The sequence below is a fragment of the Calypte anna genome, chromosome 20 (assembly GCF_003957555.1).
Source record: "Calypte anna isolate BGI_N300 chromosome 20, bCalAnn1_v1.p, whole genome shotgun sequence".
Lineage (NCBI taxonomy): Eukaryota > Metazoa > Chordata > Aves > Apodiformes > Trochilidae > Calypte > Calypte anna.
This window is the reverse complement of record NC_044265.1, coordinates 10,177,171-10,200,872: the sequence shown is the minus strand read 5'-3', so window position 1 is coordinate 10,200,872 and position 23,702 is coordinate 10,177,171. Positions and strand designations below refer to the sequence as shown.

The following is a 23,702-nucleotide window of genomic DNA, read 5'->3' as shown; positions in this document are numbered from 1 at the left end:
GGTGGCTGCCGCGGTCACAACCCTCCTCCTCCTCCCCCCGCCTGTGCGATGCGCGGCCGCATGTGGGGCGCAGGCGGCCGAGTCTCCACCTCTTCTGGCAACTTGAACCTGTGGCTGCCAAGCTCCATTAAAGCTATCAGCAGTCGGGGGGACGCGCTCCACAGCGAAGGCGGGGTGGTTGTGGTGGTTTATTTTAAAATATAGACTTATATACATATACTTTTTTTTTTTTTTTTTTTTTTTTTTCCCCTTCGCAAGGCTTGGGGCTAAGCACGGTGATTGCTCCGGAGCTTGCCCCGCCGCGCTCAGCCTCCCGCCGGCAGGCTGAAGCCGGGGTCCCGCCGCCGCGGGCACCGGAGCTCCGGGGACGGCCCATGGCTGCACCGCCGGGCGCCGCGCCCCGCTGAGCTCCGCGGGCACCCGCGGCGATCGCGCTTCTTCTGCCGCCGGCTGGGCGAGGAAACAGAGCAGCCACCATGGTCCGGTGCTGGTGGCTCGCCGGGCTGCTCATAGGTAGGTGACACCGGCGGTCGCTGCCATTCTGGGGCGGGTGGAGGGGAGGGGGAGAGAATGCCGGAGCTGGGGTCGTCCCTTCGGGGGGGTCCTCACCACTTTCTACTCCCGGGCACTGCGAAAGGGCAGAAGATTGCTAGGAGGGTGCAAGGGGACTTTATGGAAAGCGCAAAGAAATAGCGAGGAGCGTGCAAGAAGTCGTGCAACTAAATGGAAATGTGGAGAGTGCAAGAAAGCTGTAAGGAGTGTGCAAGGGGATTGCAAGGAGGGTGCAGGAGGGATGCAAGGAGTGTGTGAAGCGGGTGCGAGAAGATTTGCAAAGAGCGCAAGGAAGTTGCAAAGCGGGTGTCTGCGGGGCCGGTTCTGGGATGGGGGTCCTCAGGGACCGTGCTGTCAGCGGGGCAGGGGACAGCTTCCCCGGGAGGGGAGAGCCCCGGAGGGAGCCCGGAGCCCCGGGGGATGCTGCCGAGCTGTGGGGCCGAGGAGCTGGTCAAGCCCTCCGCTTCCCTAAACCTTTCCCGTCCGTATGGAGATGGCAGAAAGGCGGGAGGTCTGGTGCTGGGCTGGGGCTCAGGCTCTGCCTCCCAGCCGGGGCTCCCTGTAGGGTGAGGGTCGCTGTGCTCCCCTTCACACGGAGAGACCCTGTGGTGGTGTTTCACTGAGAACTGGGAATTATCCTTGGGAGGATCCAGCACCTGCCTTGGTGAGGGGCAACTTCACAAGTAGTCTCCTGCTCCAGGGCCATGCCACTGATCCCAGCTGTGCAGCCAGATCCTCTCAGCAGCACAGGCTGCATCTTTGCGGCTCCGTTTCAGAAAGGCATCTTTCGACCCCACAGTTCTTGGAGAAGTTTCAGAGGAAAACGTTCTGGCTTAAGAGACCATATGGGAGAACAAAGACAAGTGTTCTGTGAAGAAAAAGGCAAAATTATTTCTGTTCACGACAAGGAGCAGAGCCTTAGGGAGCTCACTCCATACTTGGGCAGATTATTTTCCTAGAAAATACACGGGAGACCCTTGGTTGGGATTCTGCACCCCTGAACAGAAGTAGCAGGTGAAAGGAGAGGTAGGAGGGTGCCCCTGGGGCCCCTGTGCAGTCTGCACACTGGAAATCCAGACACCTGGGTTTCCTGCTGCCAGTTTCCTTTCTGCCACTTAGTTTACTCATCTGAGGTTTTGGGCAGCAGAACAGCACACTGACCTGCCTCTCCAGCTCAGGGCTTCCTTAGTTTAGTGATCATTGCAAAAGAATCATGTAGTGGCAGCTATTGGACATTATTTGCATTAAGTTTAAGAGACCAGACAATAGAAAGAAGTATCTAAGCAGGGTAGTTCTATAGGGTGATGTTTCCTTTCTCTTTTTTGGCGTCTTTGTCATATATTGTTCTCCAAAGATAAGGCTGAAAAGGTTATGAAATGTGGATTTTCCTTCTCTGTATATTGTATTAGCTCAAGTTGCATTGCTCAGAGATCTGTTACACTGCATTATGTCAGATTACTCACATAAGCTGAATTAGAATGCTTTCTTAAATCTTAATACCATTTATTTTTGTACAAACTGATTTAAATCCTATGCTTCTTCCATCTGATGTTAGTGAGAGAATTTCCACTGATTTCAGTAAGAACAGAAGCTGGACCTTAAAACACATATTTAAATAACCAAGTCAGATCCAGAACTCATTAAAATCAAAGCAGAGTTTGCCAGTGACTTCACTGTGACCAAGACTGGCATTCTGTATTTTGCATAAAACTATACCTCAGCATGAGCATGACACCAAGTGCATAATTAAATGCAAAAGCATTTTAGTTAGGTAACTAAATCTGATTTTGGAGTCTCCTCCAGGAAAGAATCACTCATTCCTGGAAATGTCCCCAGAGACTTACTGAGTTTTACCTAAGCTTTCATTAAAGTTTTTACATTCCAGTAACACCATGCTGGTGTTTTTCGTGTGTAGCTTCTTCTACATGGCATTAACTTAAAAGATCTATTATTGCTGTCAGTGTTTATTTTTAAGTTTGAAAATTACAGTGTTGGCATAAGATAAGAGATTAAGAAGACAATTCTATAAATGATAGTACATTCAATATTGATGTGTGTATATTTACACATGCATATATATGTACTTACTACTAACCTTATTCTCTTTGGTTGAAATATTTGTTTGGGCAATGTTTACTTAGCTAATTTATTTTTACTAGGATGGTGGTTTTCATTCTTTAGTTCTCAAGTGGGCCAAAAAATCAACAACTAATGTATTATGCCAGCTTGTGTGATATGACTCTATTTGTTCTTTCCATAATTATAGGTTAACCCCGTTTCAAAGTATATGAATATAGATAAAAACAGGGCTGAGATGTAAAAAAATAGCATGAGTGAAAAAAAATATCGTGTGGTTTCTATATTTTCCCCACAAGCACAAATTGTTGAGTAAGGAGATTTTCAAAAGCCAGAAATTGCTATGAAGAAAACCAAAGCTGGAATCCAGTTCTAGGGGAGGCTGTATCTGGCAGAACAAAGTTTGGAAAGAGATTTTGCTTTCAATGGGATCCTGTGTTTCCCCACAACATAGCATATGTCATCTATAAAGACAACCCTTTCATGTGTGAGATAAAATCACTGCTAAAATCAACCTCAAAATTAGGAAGCACCTCTACAATGCTGTTTTGCAGTTCTTTTGGTTTTCTGATTTATTTGCCAAAGATGATAGAGCTATGAAAAAAGGAGAATTCCTAATATAATATTTTTAAGTTGACGTGTCTCAGATATAATAATACCAAGAGACTGACAGTGAGAATGTGAGAAGCTTAATGTGTAACCCTTCTTCTGAAGGCTGAGAGTGCTGCCAGAAACTGAAAATATGATTCATAGAACACGTCCTTCTCTACCTAGCTTGAATTGTGTAAGATCTGAGGGGTTAGTAACCCACAATCTGTGGTGTTGGTTTTTTATTATTATTTTTCTCTCTCTTTTTTTTCTTTTCTTAAAGGAGCTAAAAGGTTTTATGCTCTTAAAGTCAAAATTATGAAAGTTCTGTTTCTGTGTATTAGGAAAGAAACTACGATGTCTATTTGAAATGCTGAAGTTCCAGAGATATTTTTAAGTTTTAGCAGGGTGATGGTGTGATAAGCATGTCTTTCTTACTGATATTTTCTAATTTTCAGTGAACAGCTTACTGATAATCATCACAGTTTGAATTCAGCTGAAACAGAATGGTGCAATGAAGCTCAGCTCCTGTGGCACTGTTAGACATTTCAATCAATTCAACAACACCTCTCAACATACAACTGGTGTGATGGTACATAAACTGACAGAAGTCTCTCTACTGAGTGTTTGAAGAGATTTCCTTGAGTTTACTTTTTAAAATAATGCTTTAGACTTTAAGGTAACCCTTGGGTTGATTGCTGAAAAAGTCCCTTATGGTTTCTGCTGAATTAATAAGAAACACTGACAGATGTGTGACATTTTGTCCTTTTCTAAGCTGAAGACAGAGATCCCTGGATGTGGGTTTTCACCCCATGCTCTGAAATCAATGTATACACACCCAGCTCCCCACTGAGACAATTGGATTCACCTTGTTCACACTCTTACCAGATCCACAAGTGCTGGACACTGGCAGGTTATGGTTTTTCAGTGTCTCTTCTCTCCTGTTGATCCCAGACCACAGTGACACATTATTTTTAAAGCTTTTCAAAGAATCATTTTCAGAGGAAAAGATGTTTTTTTCCAGTTAGACTCCCTGGGAAAGACAGATGAAAATAAAAATGACAGCAAAGTTTTGCTGCAGAAAAGCTCCTAAGTTTTGTTAGTTTTTAGTAGCACAAGTTCCATTATTAGATTATGCAGCACATAGGTTGAATGTCAGCTTTGATTTTAGCATCTGTCGGCAGCGTTTAAGAGAGCTGGAACACATCAAAACTTGGCTAATGTTGACAGGCAAAACAGTAGACTGAAATTTCAGGCTATCTAGAAAACCACACCCAGACCCCAAAACACATGTTAGAAGTAACTTTAATTCTGTGCTTCAGCTGAACAAGTAACCTTTTTCTGTGGTCACTTGTGATTCTAAGTTAAATGTGTGTGTATTTCTGGTGTGGGTTGTGTATCAGTTTACCACCTTTCTGTGGAGGTTTTTTTTTGTCTGAGGATGCCTTCTGCTATGACTGCTTTTGAATGCCCTCCTCATCCTTGGCTTTGCAGGAGCCAAGTGGCCTCAGAGTATTAGATCCTATTAGATCCTATTTTTATTATTATAAACAGTATCCTTACAGCAGTGCCAAGAATCCTGTTGTGTTAGGTGCTAAGTAAGGAGAGAACAAAAGGATCGTTCTAGCTTTAGTGGCTTTATAATCTAATTTCCTGGACTTAGATTCTCCATGGTGAGTTCTTGACATTGCAGGGAGCTACTGGGATTTCCAGCTGTGTCCAGCATTTTAGTACCTATTGCAGTCACTTATGTCTATGCACCTGAATGCCTTTGTACATCCAGCCCTTATTTCTAGTCCCATGGAGGCCAGGCAGGGATTTTGATGAGCAGGATGGCAAACAATGTGCTTACACAGGAGAGCATCTGTCTCCCGTGGGAGCAGGGAACTGGGATGGCTTCATCACAGTGGGAGACTGAAAGGCCACTCTGAGGACCCGCTGACTCACTGCCAAGAGTGGGTTATTCCCTGCTGCACTAAGTGCTTTGTTCAGTCCCTCAAAATCCTGCCAAACATGTGGACTTGCGCTGCCTACTAGATTGTGCCCCAAGAAGTTCACCCTGATATACAAGCCACATTTTTTCCTCTCTTCATTCACTCCCAACAGAACTTCTTTATTCACGGCAAGGAATTTCTTCCCTTCCTTGGCGTTTATGCTTTGTGAATATTTATAGGCTGTTATCATGTCCATCTTGCCCCAGCCGTCACTCAGCCAGGCTGCATCTACTCTGCTCTTTTAATCTTGCTTCGTAACTCAATCCCTCCCACCCCCTAATCATCTTTTGTTGTTCTACTCTCAAATCCCACCAGTTCCAGTTGCTCATTTTGCTTTAGGTAAATGCTGTATTTATGTTAATATTGTGTGGTGGGTGGTCCTCTCTGCACTTTGGGTCCATGTGAATAATTTAGATGTTCAAAATGAGGTTGGCATTTTATAGCCAAGCCATGGCCTAATTACTGGTTCCACTCTTCAAAGCCCTCCAGGAAAAAATATGCTTAGCCATCACTATTAAAAATAGCCATGATAGCCACTAATAAAGTGTCTGTGCAGAGATTCAAGGGAATTGCCAAAACTGCATGGATGCTCAATGCATTTGAAATGATGTGTGCCGTTATTTTCAAAGCCAAGCACTGTATTTTCTAGTGAGTTTCCCTCTCATCTAAATTGAGGAAGATATAATATTTCCCATTTGGTAAGAATATGACTTCTGGTTAAAATTAATCTGAGTCATGATTTTCCCCTGGGGAGTTGTTCAGCCTTAGACTGAGTTGCTTTCTTTTGTTTCTGAAAATAAATATTTTCTTCTCTGCATTCTCACCAATCTCTTACTGTCTCAGGACATTAGAGATCATCTCACTATTGTCTCACCCATCTTAACAAATTAAAACTTAAACTTTCACCAATGGTCCAGCAAAATAGGTCCAGTTCCTCACTTCTTTCCTTCGGTTTCTTTTGCTTTTTGGTTATATATTTCTCAGTGCAAAATTTCTGTGGCAATAATGATCAGAGTTTAGCACCAGTCATGATGTGTTAGAGTAGCCTGAATCCATTTGCTTGTTTAAGTACTTGCCCATGCTGAAAAAAGAAGGCAGATGGCAATTATTCCATTAGTTCTTACCTCTACTCCTCATTAACCCCACCTTTCCCTTCAGGCTCTGTCTTGTAGGTACATGGCCACATGGAATGATCAACTGTTCTCCAGCAAATCTTTTGACATTGACCAATTTAGCTGTGGAAAAAGCATACAGCTCCTCTTTCTGAGTCTGCACAACATGTTTTGGGAGGTGGGAGGGAAAAACACAAATAGCTCTTGTATCTGTCAGGACAGCAAGTATGTGGTAAGTAAAGCTCTGTTGTCTAACTGAAGAGTGTGGCATTTTGATTAACATGAACTGCAGGAGCTTTCTTGGGAAGATGCACTCACATCCACCTCCAGTGCTTTTATTTGTCATCACAACTTATCTAGGTCATGTCTTGCTTAGTTCACTCCATATCCTGTTTCTGCTTTGTATCCCTTCATTCTCCAAATGGAGTATTTACCATTTAAAGATAACTAACATAATACAATCACTCTGCCACCCTGAGAAGAATAACTGAGAAACATCTAGTGAATTTGAAGCATTTTACAAATAGCTCTAGCTGAGCATTAGACTGGAGCAACAGCTATATATAATTATACCCATTCTACAGACAAATAAGAGCAGGGATGAATAATAGAAATACTTTTCCAGAAGCCAAACAGTGCTCCAGTGAAAGCACTGGCATCCTCCCTCAACCACTTGACCACATTCTGGCTTCAGTTCAGGGAGGCATTACTAATCAGGGAAAATGCTCATGCACTGGCTTAATTTCAAGCACATGCTTAAGTTTCACTGAAACCAATTAGACTTAAGCGTGTGCTTAAATCCTGTCCTGAACTGGGTTCAGTTTGCAAATAGGCAAAATGTAAAGTTCTGCTATGATACAGTTTTCCACCCTCAGTGGTTATATTTAAGTTTTATAACTTTATAAAATTATAATATAAAACGTATCTCTTCCCACAGAATTGTTCTCTTGGGAGTGCCTTATTCTGGGTGAATTAAAAGCACCACTAACTTAATCTCCACACAAATGCAAGGAAAATTGATTTGCTAAATACAAACATTTTCTTTGCTTTTGAAAGAATGCTTATTCCTTTAGAGGCTAACCCAAAATCCATTCTGTGTGCTCTCAGGAAAGAGAAGTGCCAAAGAAACTCATTTATTCTCTCTTAATGATGTCTGTGTGGTTAAATTTAATTTGCTTATACAGAATATATTGACATATTTCTTATCATCCATTTCATTCCAGTCTGAACATTCCTCAGAAAATATCAAGGGTTTTATGTCATCTCTGAATGAAGAAATGTGTAATGCTCCATGACTTCAGGCACTGATCTTATCCCTGTGAATGGGTGACTAACTGAAACATTAGAATTATAAATGGGAATAATAAATTCTGGCCATAGGAGGCAATAACATGTAACAGATTAAGCAATCTAGCTCTGGAGAAGAGTTGATCTGCAGTAACTAATTTGGTACAAACTGTAATGTATGCATTTTCTCCTCCATTTATAAAGAAACAGATGTGTGACTCTGCTTTTTTCCAAAGTCAATCTGCTTGGAGGAACACAAACAAGATTTTTTTCCAACAAGGCAGATCACAGTATTTTTGTCCTGGTTGGTATTTTTCTCCTTTACAAGTGAGAAGTGGGTCAGAATCTGGAGCACAGAGCACTTACGTAGCACAACCTCACTGGCAGGCTCTCATTTCCAGGCTTGGCCATTGCCTCGGAATCTTTCTTCTTAATTTTACCAACAATTTAGCTTGTGAAGAATTTCCAGTTGGATTTTTCTGGAAGTTTTTTATACGAATAAGTGGATGGAGTAGTTGGTCAGTGTAAGCTTCTCCTGTTATCTCAAGGCTTGGTCCTGTTTCTGCTGATGGTGGTGACCAGCTGCTGTTCCCAGTTACTGGCATTCCTAATTGCCTGAAATTTGTGCAGCCTCCTTGCTCAAAAACCTTGGGCCAGTACTTTGGATGCAGCACACACCGGAAAGCTGGAAAAAGATACTGTTTTGTCTAAGTGCTGTGCTGAGGAGCTCTCTGGAAACGCTTGTGGTTAATCGATACAGACAGACAGGATAACGAGAGAGTGGAAGTGATCACAGTTGGGGATTTTTTTAGATTTTCCTATGAATGAGTATTTTCGTCTTGAAGATGAATTGTGAATAATTCCTTCCTCCTGCCCAAGAGCTCTATAAAGCAGTTAATTTGTGTCTCTTAAATGGAGAGAAGACCTGCTCTGATCTGCTTCACCCGGGGCTGAATAACAGAGTGACATATGAGTGACAGCTGCTTTATGCTATGTGCCATAACTACAGTTTTTAGGTCTGGAACTGAATTTTTCCAGCTTGAAAGGATGTTTGGATCTGGTAGGGCTGAGCTGCAGTATTTGAGAGAGAAAAGCAGCCACAAAATTTGGAAACAAGCCAATAGCTTTTGGTTTGAGGATGCATCCAGCTTGGAGTCTTGTGTACAGTAAAGTAAGACAAAATCCCTTGGAATTCCCATCATGTCAAATATTTACATTCTGGAGGTTCTTTTTTTTTTTTCCCTTCCCCTGCATCGAATTTGTTCCTGATTATAAAAATTCTCTTTTCTATTGAATGTGTCAAAATGTAGTGACTGTGTTGCCAAATTGTCTGTGCTCTCAAACAATGTAGACTTTTAGTGTTTCTGCCAAAAGGAGCAGAAAGTGTTCAGTCAAATATTGACGCTTCTGCTGCAATAAACAGACACAGTGCAGGTAACTAGAGTGGAGCTGTGTTCTCTGCTGTTATTTTGTTGTGGTTTATGGACTACACCTACACCTCTAGAGTGTTTCTGTGGTTATGAGCAAGAGCAAATCTGACACTTATAGTCTGTTACCTCTAATACAAATACAATCAGTTTTTAGTTTACCCTATCCTCTAGGGTAATGATTTCATGTTTGTTTTGAGTATAAATAATGTTGCACTGTCCTTTTACTGAAGGCTCTCCAAAAATTTTATCAGTAACTAGGCTTCTTGATAGGACAGTCAGATAAAACTTGGCATACTCTGCAGGTGACTAAAAAAAAGATCCATGAGTAAGGAGCACATGGGAGTAAATTTGCCCAAGGCCACAAAGCAAAGTCACAGCAGAAGCAGGATGAGGCTACAGAGCTCCAGGTCCTAATGGGCTCAAATAAATGGGCACCTGTGGGGCAGCCCACATGGATGCTGCAGCTCCTAAATTAAAGGTTTCACTCATAGCAATGTTTCTTTTCATCCACTATTTTCCTGTTCCTATATGAAGACTCACAAGAACTCCTTTTTAGGAAGCAGTAGTGCAAGCACTTGTGAAGGAGCTGCCTATGCCTGCTTGCCACATTCAGCCCTTAAAGATGATAAAATCAGTACAATTGTGAGTGTGCTCCAAAAAGAACCCTTAACACTAATAATGTGTCTTTCCAGCTAGTTTATGTATTCCAGTGCACAGTGAGGTAACAGAAAATCCCAGGCTGGTTTCACTGGCCTTTAGGTAGGTAGGCTGCTCCTGTTTCTGCTCTCCTGCTTCACTGGGGGCTCCAGTCTTCATGTGTTTATTTCCTCTGTGGTAGTTTCAGGGTCTTAGTGTTTAAATCTACACAAATTTACATTTCAAAAACTCTGTGACTTGTAAACTTCAGCAAATGGCAGCACCAAAATGAAGTGACTCTGAATTTGTCCATCTGATGTAAGTTTTAAATTATATATTATCAGATAATTAATAAAATACTGTTTGAGTGGCAATCTTTCCACTTTGACACGTTTGGGAGCCTGTGACTTGCATAGCAGACTCTAATTGCTGGTTCCCATTTGGCTTGGTCTGGGACTTAAATTTGTGGCAAATTTGGATGCTGAAGATTTTTGACAGGGATTTTACCCTGTAGGATGTGCTAATGCCAGAGATGAGAGGCTCCTATCTCAGAATTAATTGGCTGTTGGCTGTGGGAATCAGGGGAGCCTCCCTGGTAGACCCCAGCTGTGAGTCTCACCCTGACTGTTTAGATTCATATTATATCTTGAGCTTGTGAGCCAGGGAATTTTGCTGACCTTGCTCAGCAGCTCCTAGCCTTGCCCATGGTTTGCAGGAGATCTGTATGTGCTGGCTTCATCTGCAAACACTTCTTGGTAGGAAGGTGACTGCACTCTCCAAGCCAGGCTTGGGCCCTTCATGATCTCAGCTGTCACTTCTCTCATGTGCTGGTAGGTGGTTTGGGTTTCTCTTCCCAATGGAGGGTGAGTCTTAGGCAGATTTCCTTGTAAAGGTCATGGGATGGTTCAGGTTGTATAGAAGTATGTATGTGGCACACAGGGACTAGGAGGAGCGGTTGTGACTCCAGATCTTGATCTCTTTGACTGAGGCACAAGGTGTGCAAATGTTGAGCATCCTCACACTGTGGGAAGGTAACACACAGACGTTTGATCTTTCATTCCAGCTGACAGGCAGGCTGGGAAGCAACCTGTGTTCTTGCCATTTTATTCACCATAGTGAATAAAAATTGGCTTGAAAATTTCCAGCATTAGGCAAATTGCACAGCACAGCTAAAGTGAGTGAAGACCAGCCAGGCTCATAAACCCCAGGCAGCCATGGGCTGAGCTGAACACCCCTGGCTGATGGACCCGGCTCTGCCAGGAAGGGCAGTTGTGTGATAGAAAATTGGTGGGGTTTCAGGAGGAGCTTCACTGAGAGCTCCTTTCATTGTATTACAAAGAGGCAAATCCCAAATTTCTCACTAAAGCAAACCCACGATGAGCGCAACAGAATTTTGCTTAAGTGAACAGTGAATAACATATAGGAATATATGTGCATGTGTATGTGTGCATGCAAAGGTCTTCAGGATTTAGCTGAGTGTTCACACATTCCCTAAGCCAATAACATCCGTTGTTATGGGAAATGAGGTAAGTGACAGAATTGCTGTCCTTATGGCAGGCGACAGGCAAGTCTAATGTTCCCATGCTGTAATTCCCTGCTTCAGTTACTGCTTCAACAATAGCTTGAGAGAGAGAGAATATGAACAAAGAGCACTCAGTTTCATTTGAAGATTTCATCTAAAAAATAGCTGGATTCAGATGTGGAAAACAGCAAAATAAAAAAATCCGTGTCTGTAACTAAGAACTTGCTGCTTAGGTAACCCGTTTGGAGGTTTCATGCTCCAGCCTGTCTTCCTTAGTGCAGCCAAAGGAGTTGTCCTGGGCAATGAATGGCGTTTGGGATGTGTCCCGTGTCCCTGAACCGCTCTGGACAGCCCAGTGCTGAGGCCCTGGCGGGGTCCAAGCTGTACCTGTGGGTACCCTGCAGACCCCCGCGCAGAGCCCCGCTGTCCTTCCCGCCTCCGCAGAGGCAGATCCGGGGCTCTCTTAGTGCGCAGACCCCCTAGCAGCCGCTACTGGCCCCAGTGGGACCCTCCCCGCCCCACCGCGGAGCGGACGCGCAACCTCCGCGGCGCGGACGGACGTGTGTGTGTGTGTGTGTCTATGTGTGTAGTGGAACGGAGACGCGAACTCCGCGGTGCTGACGGCCTCCGCCCTTCTCTCTTCCATTCCCCACTTGCTCCGCGCAGCCTGCGCGGCCGCGGAGCCGCCGCTGCGCTGGGAGCCGCGGTGCCGGCAGCAGTTGCGCCACCTGCAGGACGGCGCCGGGATCGCGGCGCGGCTGCCGCCCCGTCTGGAGGGACGCTGGGTCTCCACCGGGTAAGGACCCCCCACCCCCAGGAACGCACCCCACACCCCCGGGCCGAACCCCCCCCTGAGCCCGGTGCTGCCGAGCAGGGGATGGCGGCATGGAGAGAGCACCACAAAGCAAACCTGTCCTCCCCTCTGCCCTCCCCAGGCACCCATCCGAAGGGAGGCTTGAGGCCCCCTCTGCCCTAGAGCACCCTTAGACCCTCCGACCTTCTCCCCTGGGGTGCAGCTGATGAGCACACCAGACTCACATGGACAGGGGAGCCTTGATATACCCCTGCCCCTGGTACTCCTCCTTGCGGATGTGGCACAAAGTCCAAGATCCTTTATCTAGAACCATCACATTTAGGTAGCAGATACCCAGATCTTAAAATCTCCTAAGAGTGGTCACTGGGTGTCGGGAGCCCATGATGCTACTCCCATGCATGCTCGCCCCCCTCCAGCCACCCCCCAGGTGCCCCTGGGAAGGGATGTCACCATGTGCATGGGTGGCTCAGGACTGCCTTCCTACCCAGGTGTGAGGTACGCCCAGGACCCGAGTTCCTCACCCGGTCCTACCTCTTCTACGCCAACCGCCTCTTCAAGGCTTACCAGTTCTACTACTGGGACCCCTCCTGCCACGATCCCTCCTACTCGCTGGTCATCAAGGGCAAGCTCCGCCTGCGCCAGGCCTCCTGGATCACCCGCGGGGCCACCGAGGCCGACTACCACCTCCACAAGGTCGGCATCGTTTTCCACAGCCGGAAAGCCATGGAGGAAGTCTCCACCTGGATCAACCAAACCTCCAGCGAGGGCTGCAGTGGGTTCCTGCCCCCGGGACGCACCTGGGCTCCTGGAGCTCTCTACGAACTGCTGAGTGCCAAGAGCGAGCGTGACTGCACTGCTGCCTTGGGCTTCGCCATGCATGAGCTGAGCCTGGTGAGGGTGGAGAGGCATTACCAACCCCTGCTGCAGCCACAGCAGAGTGGGAGCCGGCTGGTGGAGGAGCTGTACCTGGGGGACATTCACACGGAGTGGGGCGAGAGGCTCCACTACCGACCGACCGGGTACCAGCGGCCCATGCAGAGTGCTGTGGTAAGGACGGTGTCTTCATGTGCTCCTCTCATCCATTCATGGGCTTTGCCAAGCATGTGTTCTTTTCCTGTTAAAATGTCTGCACTTGGCTCCCTTCAGTCCTAAGGCCAGACAGATAAGGGGGTAAAAGGCTGGAGGTGTGGGTCCCCATGGGGCTGCCTGGGGCTCTGCAGCACTGGGGTTCACTCTCACCCTCACCAAGACAGTGGGACTTAGGTGGGTGGAAGTTCAGCAAAACCAACATCAGAAACAAGCCTGCATTGGCATGGGCCTGGAGTTGGCTTCTCTTTGGCTCTGTGTTACCCTAGGATATACAGTTTCTTACTTTCTTCTATAAAGCCAGTGAATGCTTCGGGCAGCACATCATTAGAGGCTGTTTGCTCTGCCATTTGTCTTCTTCCTCTCTCTTTTGCTCTTTGTTGAGTCCTCCTGGTTGAGAGAGGAGTAAGGAAGCAATATCTGCCATTAAAACATTACTCCTTCGTGTAATGCCATTAGAAGAGGAAATGGTCCTGAATACAATTATGTAATTACCAAGAAAGCAAACTTTGACTGTGGCATAATAAAACTAAGTAGGAGACTTAGTTGGATTTTCTTTTTTTCTTTTCTCGTTGTCCTCTTCTCTTCTCTTCTCTTCTCTTCTCTTCTCTTCTCTTCTCCTCTCTTCTTCTCATTCCCTCTCCTCTTCTATCTTTATTTATTTTTATTAATGTATTTTGCAGCAGGTTAGCTATGATTCAGGTAGGAATGTGCTTTCCTAGAAATAAACTAATCAATTCAGGAATTATTAAGTAGTGAGATGGGATGAAAAAAACCTCCCTGAACTTCACCAGATAAAACAGAATTAACCGAAAACCAGTTATTTTGGGAGTATTTCCCCACACCCTAATCTATGCCAACTGAACTCTGAAAAGCACAGAGCAACTCCCCTCTCTCCCTCAAATGTAACATTCTCAAGTTGGTTAAACTTGTGTTATCTTGGGCCAAAACCATATATATGAGCAAAACCAGGTGGTAAACATAAACACTTTTAAAAGTTAATTTAAAACCAAACCTAAAGATACTGCAATTCACTCTCTGAATATAGCACTGTAATTAATCAGCTAATAGCTCTCCAATGGACCAGCACATGATGTCACCACTTGGTGATAATTAGAAGCTGCCATACATAAGAAATAACTTCACACAACTGCTTTAGGCAAGTTGGGGTTTTGGCTCCATGTCTATAGTAGTAATTTTACTGGGTACAGGATTTTTTTGTTTCTTTTTTTTCTTGGAACTAACATCGATTGCTTGTGCTAGTGAGGTTTATACAGCTATGCTAGGAATTATTTTTTAACCCCCTTTATGAAAATATCAGTCTTTTCCCCTTAAATTTATATCTGTTTTAAAGAAACCCATTCTCCCCAAATTACCTTTCATTATCAAAGAATTTCCTGTCTAAGGAGAGCATATATATTTGCCAACTTCTGGGATTATTTAGCTGTAATGTACTCTGCACTGTCAGCACTCATTAGTGTGACAGTAGCAGTAAAGCAAGTTGAAAATGACTAAATTACAGTAGACTCCAATCAACTTGCATGTAAATTACCCACCCTACAGTTAACTACTGAGTTATTTAACGTTGTTGCCTACAACAGCTCAGTAAAGATTAGCTTGTGTTCTAGACAATGATACAATGTTCAAACCCTCGTTATTTAAACATAAATCAGTTGTGATATATGAAGTAGAAGAAATAGTTCAAAGCTGCACAAAACCAATCCTCTTGGCCTTGGATGGGCTGTGGGACTGGTTTGACTCAGAGAGCTGCACCAAGCAAAGGTCAGGTTCTCATTTTGCTGTGGATCCTTTTCTTGTCTCCAGTGCAATGCCCATTCTGGCTGCTTGGCCAGCCCTGGCCTCCCTCCCTCTCCACCTCACTGACAGGGGAGAGTGGGACCAAAACATGCCGAGCTTTTGGCCATCTTGGAGAGGCTGTGATGCAGCACAGACAAAGCCTCCCTGCAGCAAGGCTTCACAGCTTGCTTGATTCCTGAAAAGACTGCATTGTATTCTCTGATTCAGTGCAGAAACAGTGGTGTAGCTGACATCTCTCAGCACCCTCATCCTCATCCGTGGGCATAGGCAGCAGCTTGCAGTGAAAAACTTGTGGGGGAACAACCTGGCTGGCTTGAGGGATCATTCCCTGCCCTTAGAGAAGCTCTGGCCTTGCCCTCTCCTCCTGATTATCCATAGTACCCTGGCACAGGACAGCCTCGGGGCACAGTCTGCTCCATCCTTCCTGGTACCAGAATAGCAAAGAGCCAGAGCAGCACTTGATCTCACTTAATCTGCTTGAATGTCTTCATCCAAGTTCAATGCAGTTGAACACCCTGATACAGGAGAGAGGAGTTTCAGCTTTTAAAATATTATGAAAAGGTCTTTTGCCTATTGTTTTACAAAAATATGTTTGTTTCTTTTGTGTGTTTTTTTTTGTTTGTTTGTTTGTTTTTTGTTTTTTCTCTACTGCAGCACCACGTGCATCCTTGCCCAGCCTGTGGGATTATTTACAGAGCTGATGAACACCACCCCCCCATCCTACCCCTCAGGGCTCAGCTGCCAATGCAGCTCAGTGGCAGCTGGGTGAGCACCCACTGTGAGGTCCGACCTGCTGTGCTTTTCCTGACCAGGTACTTCATATTCCATGGTAACAACCACACCTGGGAGGGTTATTACTATCACTACTCTGATCCACTCTGCAAACAGCCAACTTTCACCATCTATGCATCTGGGCACTACACCCAAGGCATCCCCTCGTCCAAAGTGAGAGGGGGGACAGAGCTGGCTTTCAAAGTCACACAGGCACGGGTGACACCAATGGACCAGGTGACTGTGATGATGCTGAACTCCTCAGAACCTGGAAGCTGTGGGCTAACAAACTCCTGGAGTGCTGGGGTGGAGCAGGATATAACACCCACAAATGGATGTTTGGCCTTGGGCATCAAGCTGCCCCACACTGAGTATGAACTTTTCAAAATGGAGCACGACACAAAGGACCACAGCCTGCTGTACGTTGGGGAGAGGCCCACGGATGGATCCAGTCCTGACAGCCCAGACAAGCGACCCACCTCATATCAAGCACCTCTGATTCAGTGTGCTGGGCCAACAGAGGAATTCTCTAACTATGTTATTCTAAAATACTTGGGAAAAAAGGATGCTAATGGGAATGAAGCACTAAAACCTTTGCCTGTGGCCTTTTTATTGTTTATAGCACTTCTGCTTTTAAGATGGGACTAATCATCTATTCAGGTACAGCACAGAATGCAGTCTTGGTGCTAGCGTGACTTTTATGTCCTTCAAACAAGCACATCTGGAATCAGTTTTACTCAGATTTGGAAATGCTTTTTTAAAAACACCCAACAAGAGTGAGGGAAGCCAAGAAGATAATGGCTGGCTACATACTGTTTGTCCTGTGGCATTATTGCCTAATCTCCCCTCTTCTTTGCATACAAGTTTAATGTAGTGACATGGATGCACTGCACATTGCAATAGATAACTTAGCAATATGAGAGGGGGGGAAGCTACATAAATTACAATTGCTGCTTTGAGCTTTTGACATTGCTGAGACCTAATCAAGAGCTGGATTCAGATGTGATTCAGAGATCCCAAGTGTCAGCTGATGAGTTTCTTTGAGGTTAAGTTCCCTTCCATCATACTCCTTATTGCTGTTCTTGCAAATTTAGTCTGCAGAGTCAGTCAGCAATAGATAGTCTGCAAGTGCTCTTGATAAGGGCACTGTTAATCGTGCCTTTCTCAGTTTACAGACATTTTCTGCAGTTTTCACATGTACGTGCACACACAAGGATGCAACATACAATGTTTCACTTCTGTGTGTACTAAAAGCAGCCCTTACAGAGTTTTAATTAGCTTGACAAACTGTTATGCCTGATCCTGGTCATAAAAGAAGATAGTACTAAAAGGAAAAGGCTTCTGTGATCTCTGCTCCAACCTTCAGCATCACCTAGCTGCATTATCCTTGCTGCATTATTCTGGTTCTCCCAGTGCAGTACTGGCCTGTGCTTTGGAACGTCAGCAATGTCCCCATGTCACTGCACACCTTGTCCAGCAGGCAAAGGCACTGCCAGGCAATTACAACTCCCGCTCACCATGCACTGACTGAAGCAAAAGATCACTTACAAGTCTTCTCAGGCTGTATATTTTCACTGCGTCCTCTTTAGGAAGTGTACTGGCATCCCAGTTGTTAATCCAGCTCTCCTTTTAATCAAAATGTCACTTCCAGTCACATTCCTGTTCAGATGTTTTATATATCTGCCTCTAATGAACAGTGGGCTGAGGACATACTCAAATCAGACAGCACGATCAGGTCAGACTGATTTCTACCAACAAGGACAAACTAAGAAATTTTATTACCTGTCTGCTGCAGCTAAGAAGCATATAACTTACTTGGAGGAGACCTCCCAGAAGCTAAATCCTCTCCAAATAAGCCTATATATTTTACTCACAAAGGATATTTTGTTAAACCATCTATGCAATAGCTACCTTCTTAATGCTGTATTTACAAACTTGCAGCTTGTACTTAGATAAATTATGGGTTTTATAACATAAAAATAATTTTGGGAGATCTGTACATTAACTGGTAATTCAAATGAGATTCTTATTAAATGCATACAATTGTGACATAAATGTTGTCAGCATCTTCACATGCTCCAGGCATTATCAAATATTAATCACACACATTAACTTTTATACTAAAATGATACACAAAAAGGCCATGCTTGTCTACCTCATGGTTGGTTCCCTCTACAATCAGTTGAAGAGACTTTTCCAGGGTAAGTTCAGCAGGCAAAATACCTCCATTTCTAAAGGTGGTTGTGTTTTGCTGCCTGCTACTATGTGGAGATCCATGGCCAAACGTTTGAAGAACTGGAAGTGCATCTTGGAGAACATCTCCTTTGGAATGTCTCCACTGAGATGACCCAAGGTGGGGCAAGTCTGGGGTAGCACAGCTGTGTCTTCTGTAAACAATACAGAAGACGTGACTTCTTCAGCAGACCCATTTCCCATCACCATACTGGAGTGGTCACTCCCTGCAGCCCAGAGGAAAGGCTCCCATGACTCAGATCAGCCAAGTGTCTGCAGGACCCAAAGTCATCCATGGAAAAAACAGGGGAACAGCCCTGAGCTGTCTTTGGAGGGTGGGTGGAGGAGGGGGAAGGCAATTCCTGCCCTAAATTTACCCCCAAGAACACTAGTTGTGTGCAGGTATTTTTCTTGATTTATTTACATAGTGTGGAAATGTATAAAAATTAACAAATGTTCAGATACCACACATTGTAAGAAGAACTCTAAGACCACATATCTTCCAAAGTGGTGATAGGATTAACATGATGTGACAAGTTACAAGACAACAGCAAGTACTTATGCAAAAAACACCTCGAGAAAGCTCCCACCTCTCTCATAGCACTCAGTTCCAGCAGTCCTGGATGCTTGGGCACAGCTCCACAGCTTCACATGATGGATGGGCTATGCTGACTAAACTTCCCTAAGAAAGCCTCATCAGGAGCCTCTTTGTCCTCTGTTTCCCCCCCTTTAAGTATACTTCTGAAAGAAAAAAGAGCCATGAAAAAGCTATTTGCATAAATATCATAACTTTTATTGTTCTTTTCACAGTTTTTGGAGAAACATTCCTAAATTACACAGTTATTCTCTCAAGAATTTGTGCCTTTTTCCAATTTGAATTTGCCTGGCTTCAATTGCCAGTCAGTGATTCTTGTTGTGTTGCTCTTTTTAGTATCAGAGAGCTGCAGTGTTCAGTATTTTTTCCTGTGAAGGTACTCGTGCACTGTAATCAAGACATTCTCAATTTTGGTAGATAAACTCAGCCAACTGAGTTTCTCTCTTACTCTCTTGAAGGCATTTTCACACTCCACCAGTAATTTTTGAATCTTTTTTTTTTTTTTGCATCCGTTCCAATTAGTCAGCTTCTCTTTTAAAATGTAAATATCCAAATTGCATCCAAAATTCCCAACTCTCACAGCTGAGACATACAGAAGTACAATCACTTAGTGCTAATGGTAATTATAAAAAAGAACACATTCATGAATCTTTTGACCTGGGATTGCACAGGGAACACATGGAGCTCTTACTCTAGTCCTGGGTATGGGTTTTTTTGTCATGATGATTTTATGAGTAGTCATTTTATATCCACCTTCAGTGATCTGGAACCACTGAATCCTACTGAGTCCCAGTAGAACTCTTCTATAAGCATCCCCATTTCATTATGGTTCTCTTTGAACAACCCTCTAAAAGGTGTGACTGGCAGAAAACATCAAGCTTTGCAAGGGCACAAATATACTCAGTTCACTCTAATCCCAAAAACTGAAAACCAAAGACAGAATGAAGTGACTTACATCATGCCCTGACATGAACATTCATCTCCTTTTTGAACTCTTCCCTGTGGTGTCAAGCTAGCAAAGCACTGCCCTGTCTGCTGTCCTTATCTGCAGCTCAGAGGTTGCCTCAGGCATCTTCCTTAGAAGCACTGATACAAGGTTTCTAGACCTACTGAATTTAAAAATGTTGATTTTTAATATTGAGCATTGCTAATGCATGACATCACCTTCCCAGTTCTCTTACATCATCATTAGCAGTTTCACCACCTGCAATTAGTAATGGTCATTATCCTACTGCAAAGATTTCCTCTAAACTTCAGCTCTACCACCCTCTCTAAGCACTCCAACCCATACATGTTTCCTTTCCCTTGGCTGTTGCTTTCCTTATTCATTTTCTACACTTCCTAACTCCCATTTTGAGTTGATTGCTGTCTGCTTCCTTTTTTCTTGTTTGTTTTATATTCCTCTACATCAATTTTTTCCCTACATTTCATCACTGAAACGGGATGGGCAGTTAGCCAAACCTGTCCCCTTTCTCAACTGCAAAACTGTTGGGGTTTTGGCCACTTAACAGCTTTCACTTAGAAAATTGCCAATTCTAATTCAGTTTCCCATCTAATTTCTTCTTCACTACTAGACTTGATATTGAATTTGCTCATCTGTGCCCCTTTGAAGCACCAGCTACATTTATTTCTCAGCACTGTGCATGGCTGCATGCCTAGCTCCAGTGTAATCAGGATTCCAACTCCCAGTCCTATGATTCATTTATCTTCACCCCATGTAAACAAGACAAAACCAAATAGCTTTGCATTTCATGTCTAACACTCTGTTAGAGAAACAGGTCTGTGACACAGGCAATAAATGTTAGCCCTCAGTACTGGATTCCTTTCAAATGTACAAAACCTGATCCCTTTTAAAATTGCACCTGTGAAGAAAAAGCAGGCTAAGAGATGTCCTGCCAGTTAGTGCCAGCTGAAGTCAGTGCTGACAGACCCATGTGTCTTGGGCAACTCTTCCCCATTCATTTCTTCTATAATACTCCAAAAAAGTTTACTAATTCTTAACCACCCCAAAAAGCAGATAAAAAGAAAATAATTTCCAGACATTTACTGGCTTCTTGCATGAATTCTGAGCATGAAAGTTTTTTGTATCATCTTTAATATCATAAGTGACTTAGACAAGTTGCCTTTGCAATTCCCCACTTCATTAGCAGGCACAAAAATTTCAAGCATGAGCTGGGCTTGCCAGACAAATATCATCATGGGTCTGATCAGCTCTTCACAGCTCAATTAATAGCAACTTATTTTTCCCATTCACCACCTTTGTGCCCCCATGCTTAAAATGCCTTAAAAGTGTATTTTGCACTGTAGATTTCCAAGTAATTCTTAAACTGAAACAAAATTAAATGCTTCTGGATATATTACCAGCATTAGGTTGGTGCTTCCTTTGATAATCAATCCACACTGAAGAGAAAAGCCTGCTTTTTATTGTAAATAAATTTATTGCATTGAAACAGCAGAAAAAAGCTGGAGACAGAAATAAGGTCTACAACACACACTGCTCCAAACTCTAAAGGGAGTGAAGAGGAAGAAGGAAAAATTCGATCAAAAAGGATGCAGAAAGGTGAGTGGTTCCCTGGGATGGAGGAGACACCTGGGAGCAGAGGGATCAGTGCCAAAGGAGGGCTCTGCCAGGCAGCCAGGGAGCCACTGAGCACTCCCAGGCCCAAGACAGGTAGGTAGGGAAGTAGGGAAGTAGGGAAGGTAGGGAAGGTAGGGAAGATTGGAAGGGCAAGGGGAAGAAATAGACTGATATGGAAAATAAATAGGCAGCAAAGAAGAAAAGCCACTTTAAGATGCTCAGCCGAAAATCAGTTTCTTTGCCAAGATGCAATAAAGGAACAATGATGACTTGGATAAACCAGAAGGCAAATGGAGTGAGATTTGACAGCTCCAGAATAGATCAGGGAAGAAACTGGGCTGAAGAGCCAGCAGCCTTCACAGAGCTCTTTTGGGCTCAGAACTGAAGCAAAAATTCCTGGCTCAAATCACACTTCTGTGTGGCCTGCCTGGGAAATGCAAAACCAAAACTGCTCAGCTGCTCACCACTATGTGGGATGCTTAGGTCAAGAATGGGGGTCCAGAGGCAGAACATAAAGGATTCAATCCTGACACATGCACGGGCTACACACAATAGCCATGATGCTATTTTTTAACTTCAACTTTTAAAAACCAAATTGTAAGTATCTGAAGATCATTTAAGGTTATGTAAGATCATGCACACAAAGTTGGGCAGCTTTGGACACTTTCTGGGCATTCTTAGCTCACTTGCTGAGTAGGTACTGAGGGCTTGAGCAGACACTGCAGAGTACTCACAAAAAAGCAGCCAAACCAACTGTACAAACTTGGTTTTGCCATTTCCTAACTTCTGAGTGCTTGACTTTGTACAGCCTTAATAAAGGTCTCTTAAAAGTAGTTGTGTGTGGATAATTGTGTGTGGGAATTTTGCCAACTCAAACACGAGGGAGTTCAAGAGGCTTTTCTAATCTTGTGAGTTTATCCACTGAAGAAAAAGATTTGATTAAAAATATGAAGTACAGCTAAACTGGGAGCAATACTTTACTACAGGCTGTTCTTCAGTTTTTCATAGGCACTTCAAAATCTTGAAAAAAAAAATATCACAAAATTAGGAACTTAGAGGAATGAAATGTACTGATGCAGAAACACAAACAGAAATGCCAGATGTATAATGTCAACTTGTAATATGCAGCTTCAATTAATTCTTCTTAATTCATTTGTTTTCTTAACTTCTTTTGTTTTGCCATCTGGAAAAGGCCATTTTCTAATGACAGATCATAAGAGGAAAGATTCAAAGTTCAAGTTTGCTTCAAGGAAAAGCAGCCTTATTTTCTGGACTCATAGACTCAGCATTCTTTTTGCTGCTTTCATTCAAGTAGAAGCTTCTAGACAGCAAAAAAATCTAAATGGAAGTTTAGTAAAGCTTTCTGAAGTTTTACTCTTCTAAGTAAAAATGTAAAGACAGTTCTGTAATGGGAATAAATCCACAGGAAACAGCAGAGTAAATGACAGAGTCATTTTGGAAGGATGCAAGTGCATACTTATTAGAATATTACATGCAAGAGATTTCTGGCTCTTTCTTGTGTTATTTTAAAAAATAATCTACATTTATCCAGTACAAAAAAAAAATCAGCCCATTAACAAAGCAAGCAAATTTTATAGTTACGCAGACCTGAGTAGTGGAAACACACAATTACTTTGTCCTCTGAAGCTAATCAAAATAAAAGTCAGTAACAGCACAATGAGTAATGTCACTTGTGCACTGACACTCATTTGACAAAAGTGATTCAGTATACATGGAAGCTGTCAGCATAATACAAAGGAATCTTAATTCATCATGTCAAAGGACCAGCACTTCCCTGCTTGAACAATAAATCCCACAGTTTATCTAATTGTAATGCATGATTTATACTGGCACTGTATCCCATTCTCATCTTTTAATGAAGAATATCTAGAGAACTGCTAGTTTTCACTATATGAGGAAGCAGCCTTGCTCAGTAGTTGCTCATCTTTCCAAAATGCTTTAACATTAGCTTACAATTAGAAAATGTATAAACCAAATTTGTAGACATGAATCTGAAGAACAGTAACTTCCATATAAACTACTGAACTAGGATAATGGAACTAGTCTCATGCCTGCAGATTACTTTTTTATGGTAGTGTTTTAGTTGCAAGAAAAAAAATATTTAAATATGCACACTGCAATTCACTTCCCACCTGTCCCTTCTCAACTTGCTCACTTGAGGTTTTGAGTAATGGATGCTTAACCCATTTCCAAACAATGAAAAAGTGGCTCTCCACCCCAAGCTGCTCCAGTGCTGCTGTGAAGTACTATTGCAGCTGTAACACAGCCACAACAAACATGAAGTTCAGAGTGCTTGTTTTACATGTGCTTTAATTTAAAACAGAGGGACTGTGGGCTCTGTTCTTTTCTCTGTTAGCTTATGTCAAAAAAAGAATGCAGGATATGATATGCTAGGACATTAGAGCAAGAGTATAGTTTCACAAACTTAGAAAGCTACAGTTAAGTCACTGGCATGCCTGAGAATTAAAGTGCTTCAATGAAGAAATAGAAGTGTCAGACACATTTTCTAAGGAAAAGGGATGATACAGTTTTCTTTCATTAAACAGCTGCAACTTCAAGTATCCTAGAACATTATCAATTTTTGTGCACA

General features: G+C 43.3%; 1 protein-coding gene across 1 annotated transcript; it reads left to right on the top strand.

Annotated features, from left to right (window-relative positions):
* Positions 1-356: 356 nt before the first annotated feature.
* Positions 357-17,675, top strand: APCDD1L (APC down-regulated 1 like). Its single transcript, XM_030463221.1, has 4 exons — positions 357-513; positions 11,864-11,993; positions 12,500-13,058; positions 15,570-17,675. The coding sequence occupies exons 1-4, from the start codon at positions 477-479 to the stop codon at positions 16,332-16,334; spliced, it is 1,491 nt and encodes a 496-aa protein (XP_030319081.1). The 5' UTR covers positions 357-476; the 3' UTR covers positions 16,335-17,675.
* The last annotated feature ends 6,027 nt before the right edge of the window (positions 17,676-23,702 follow it).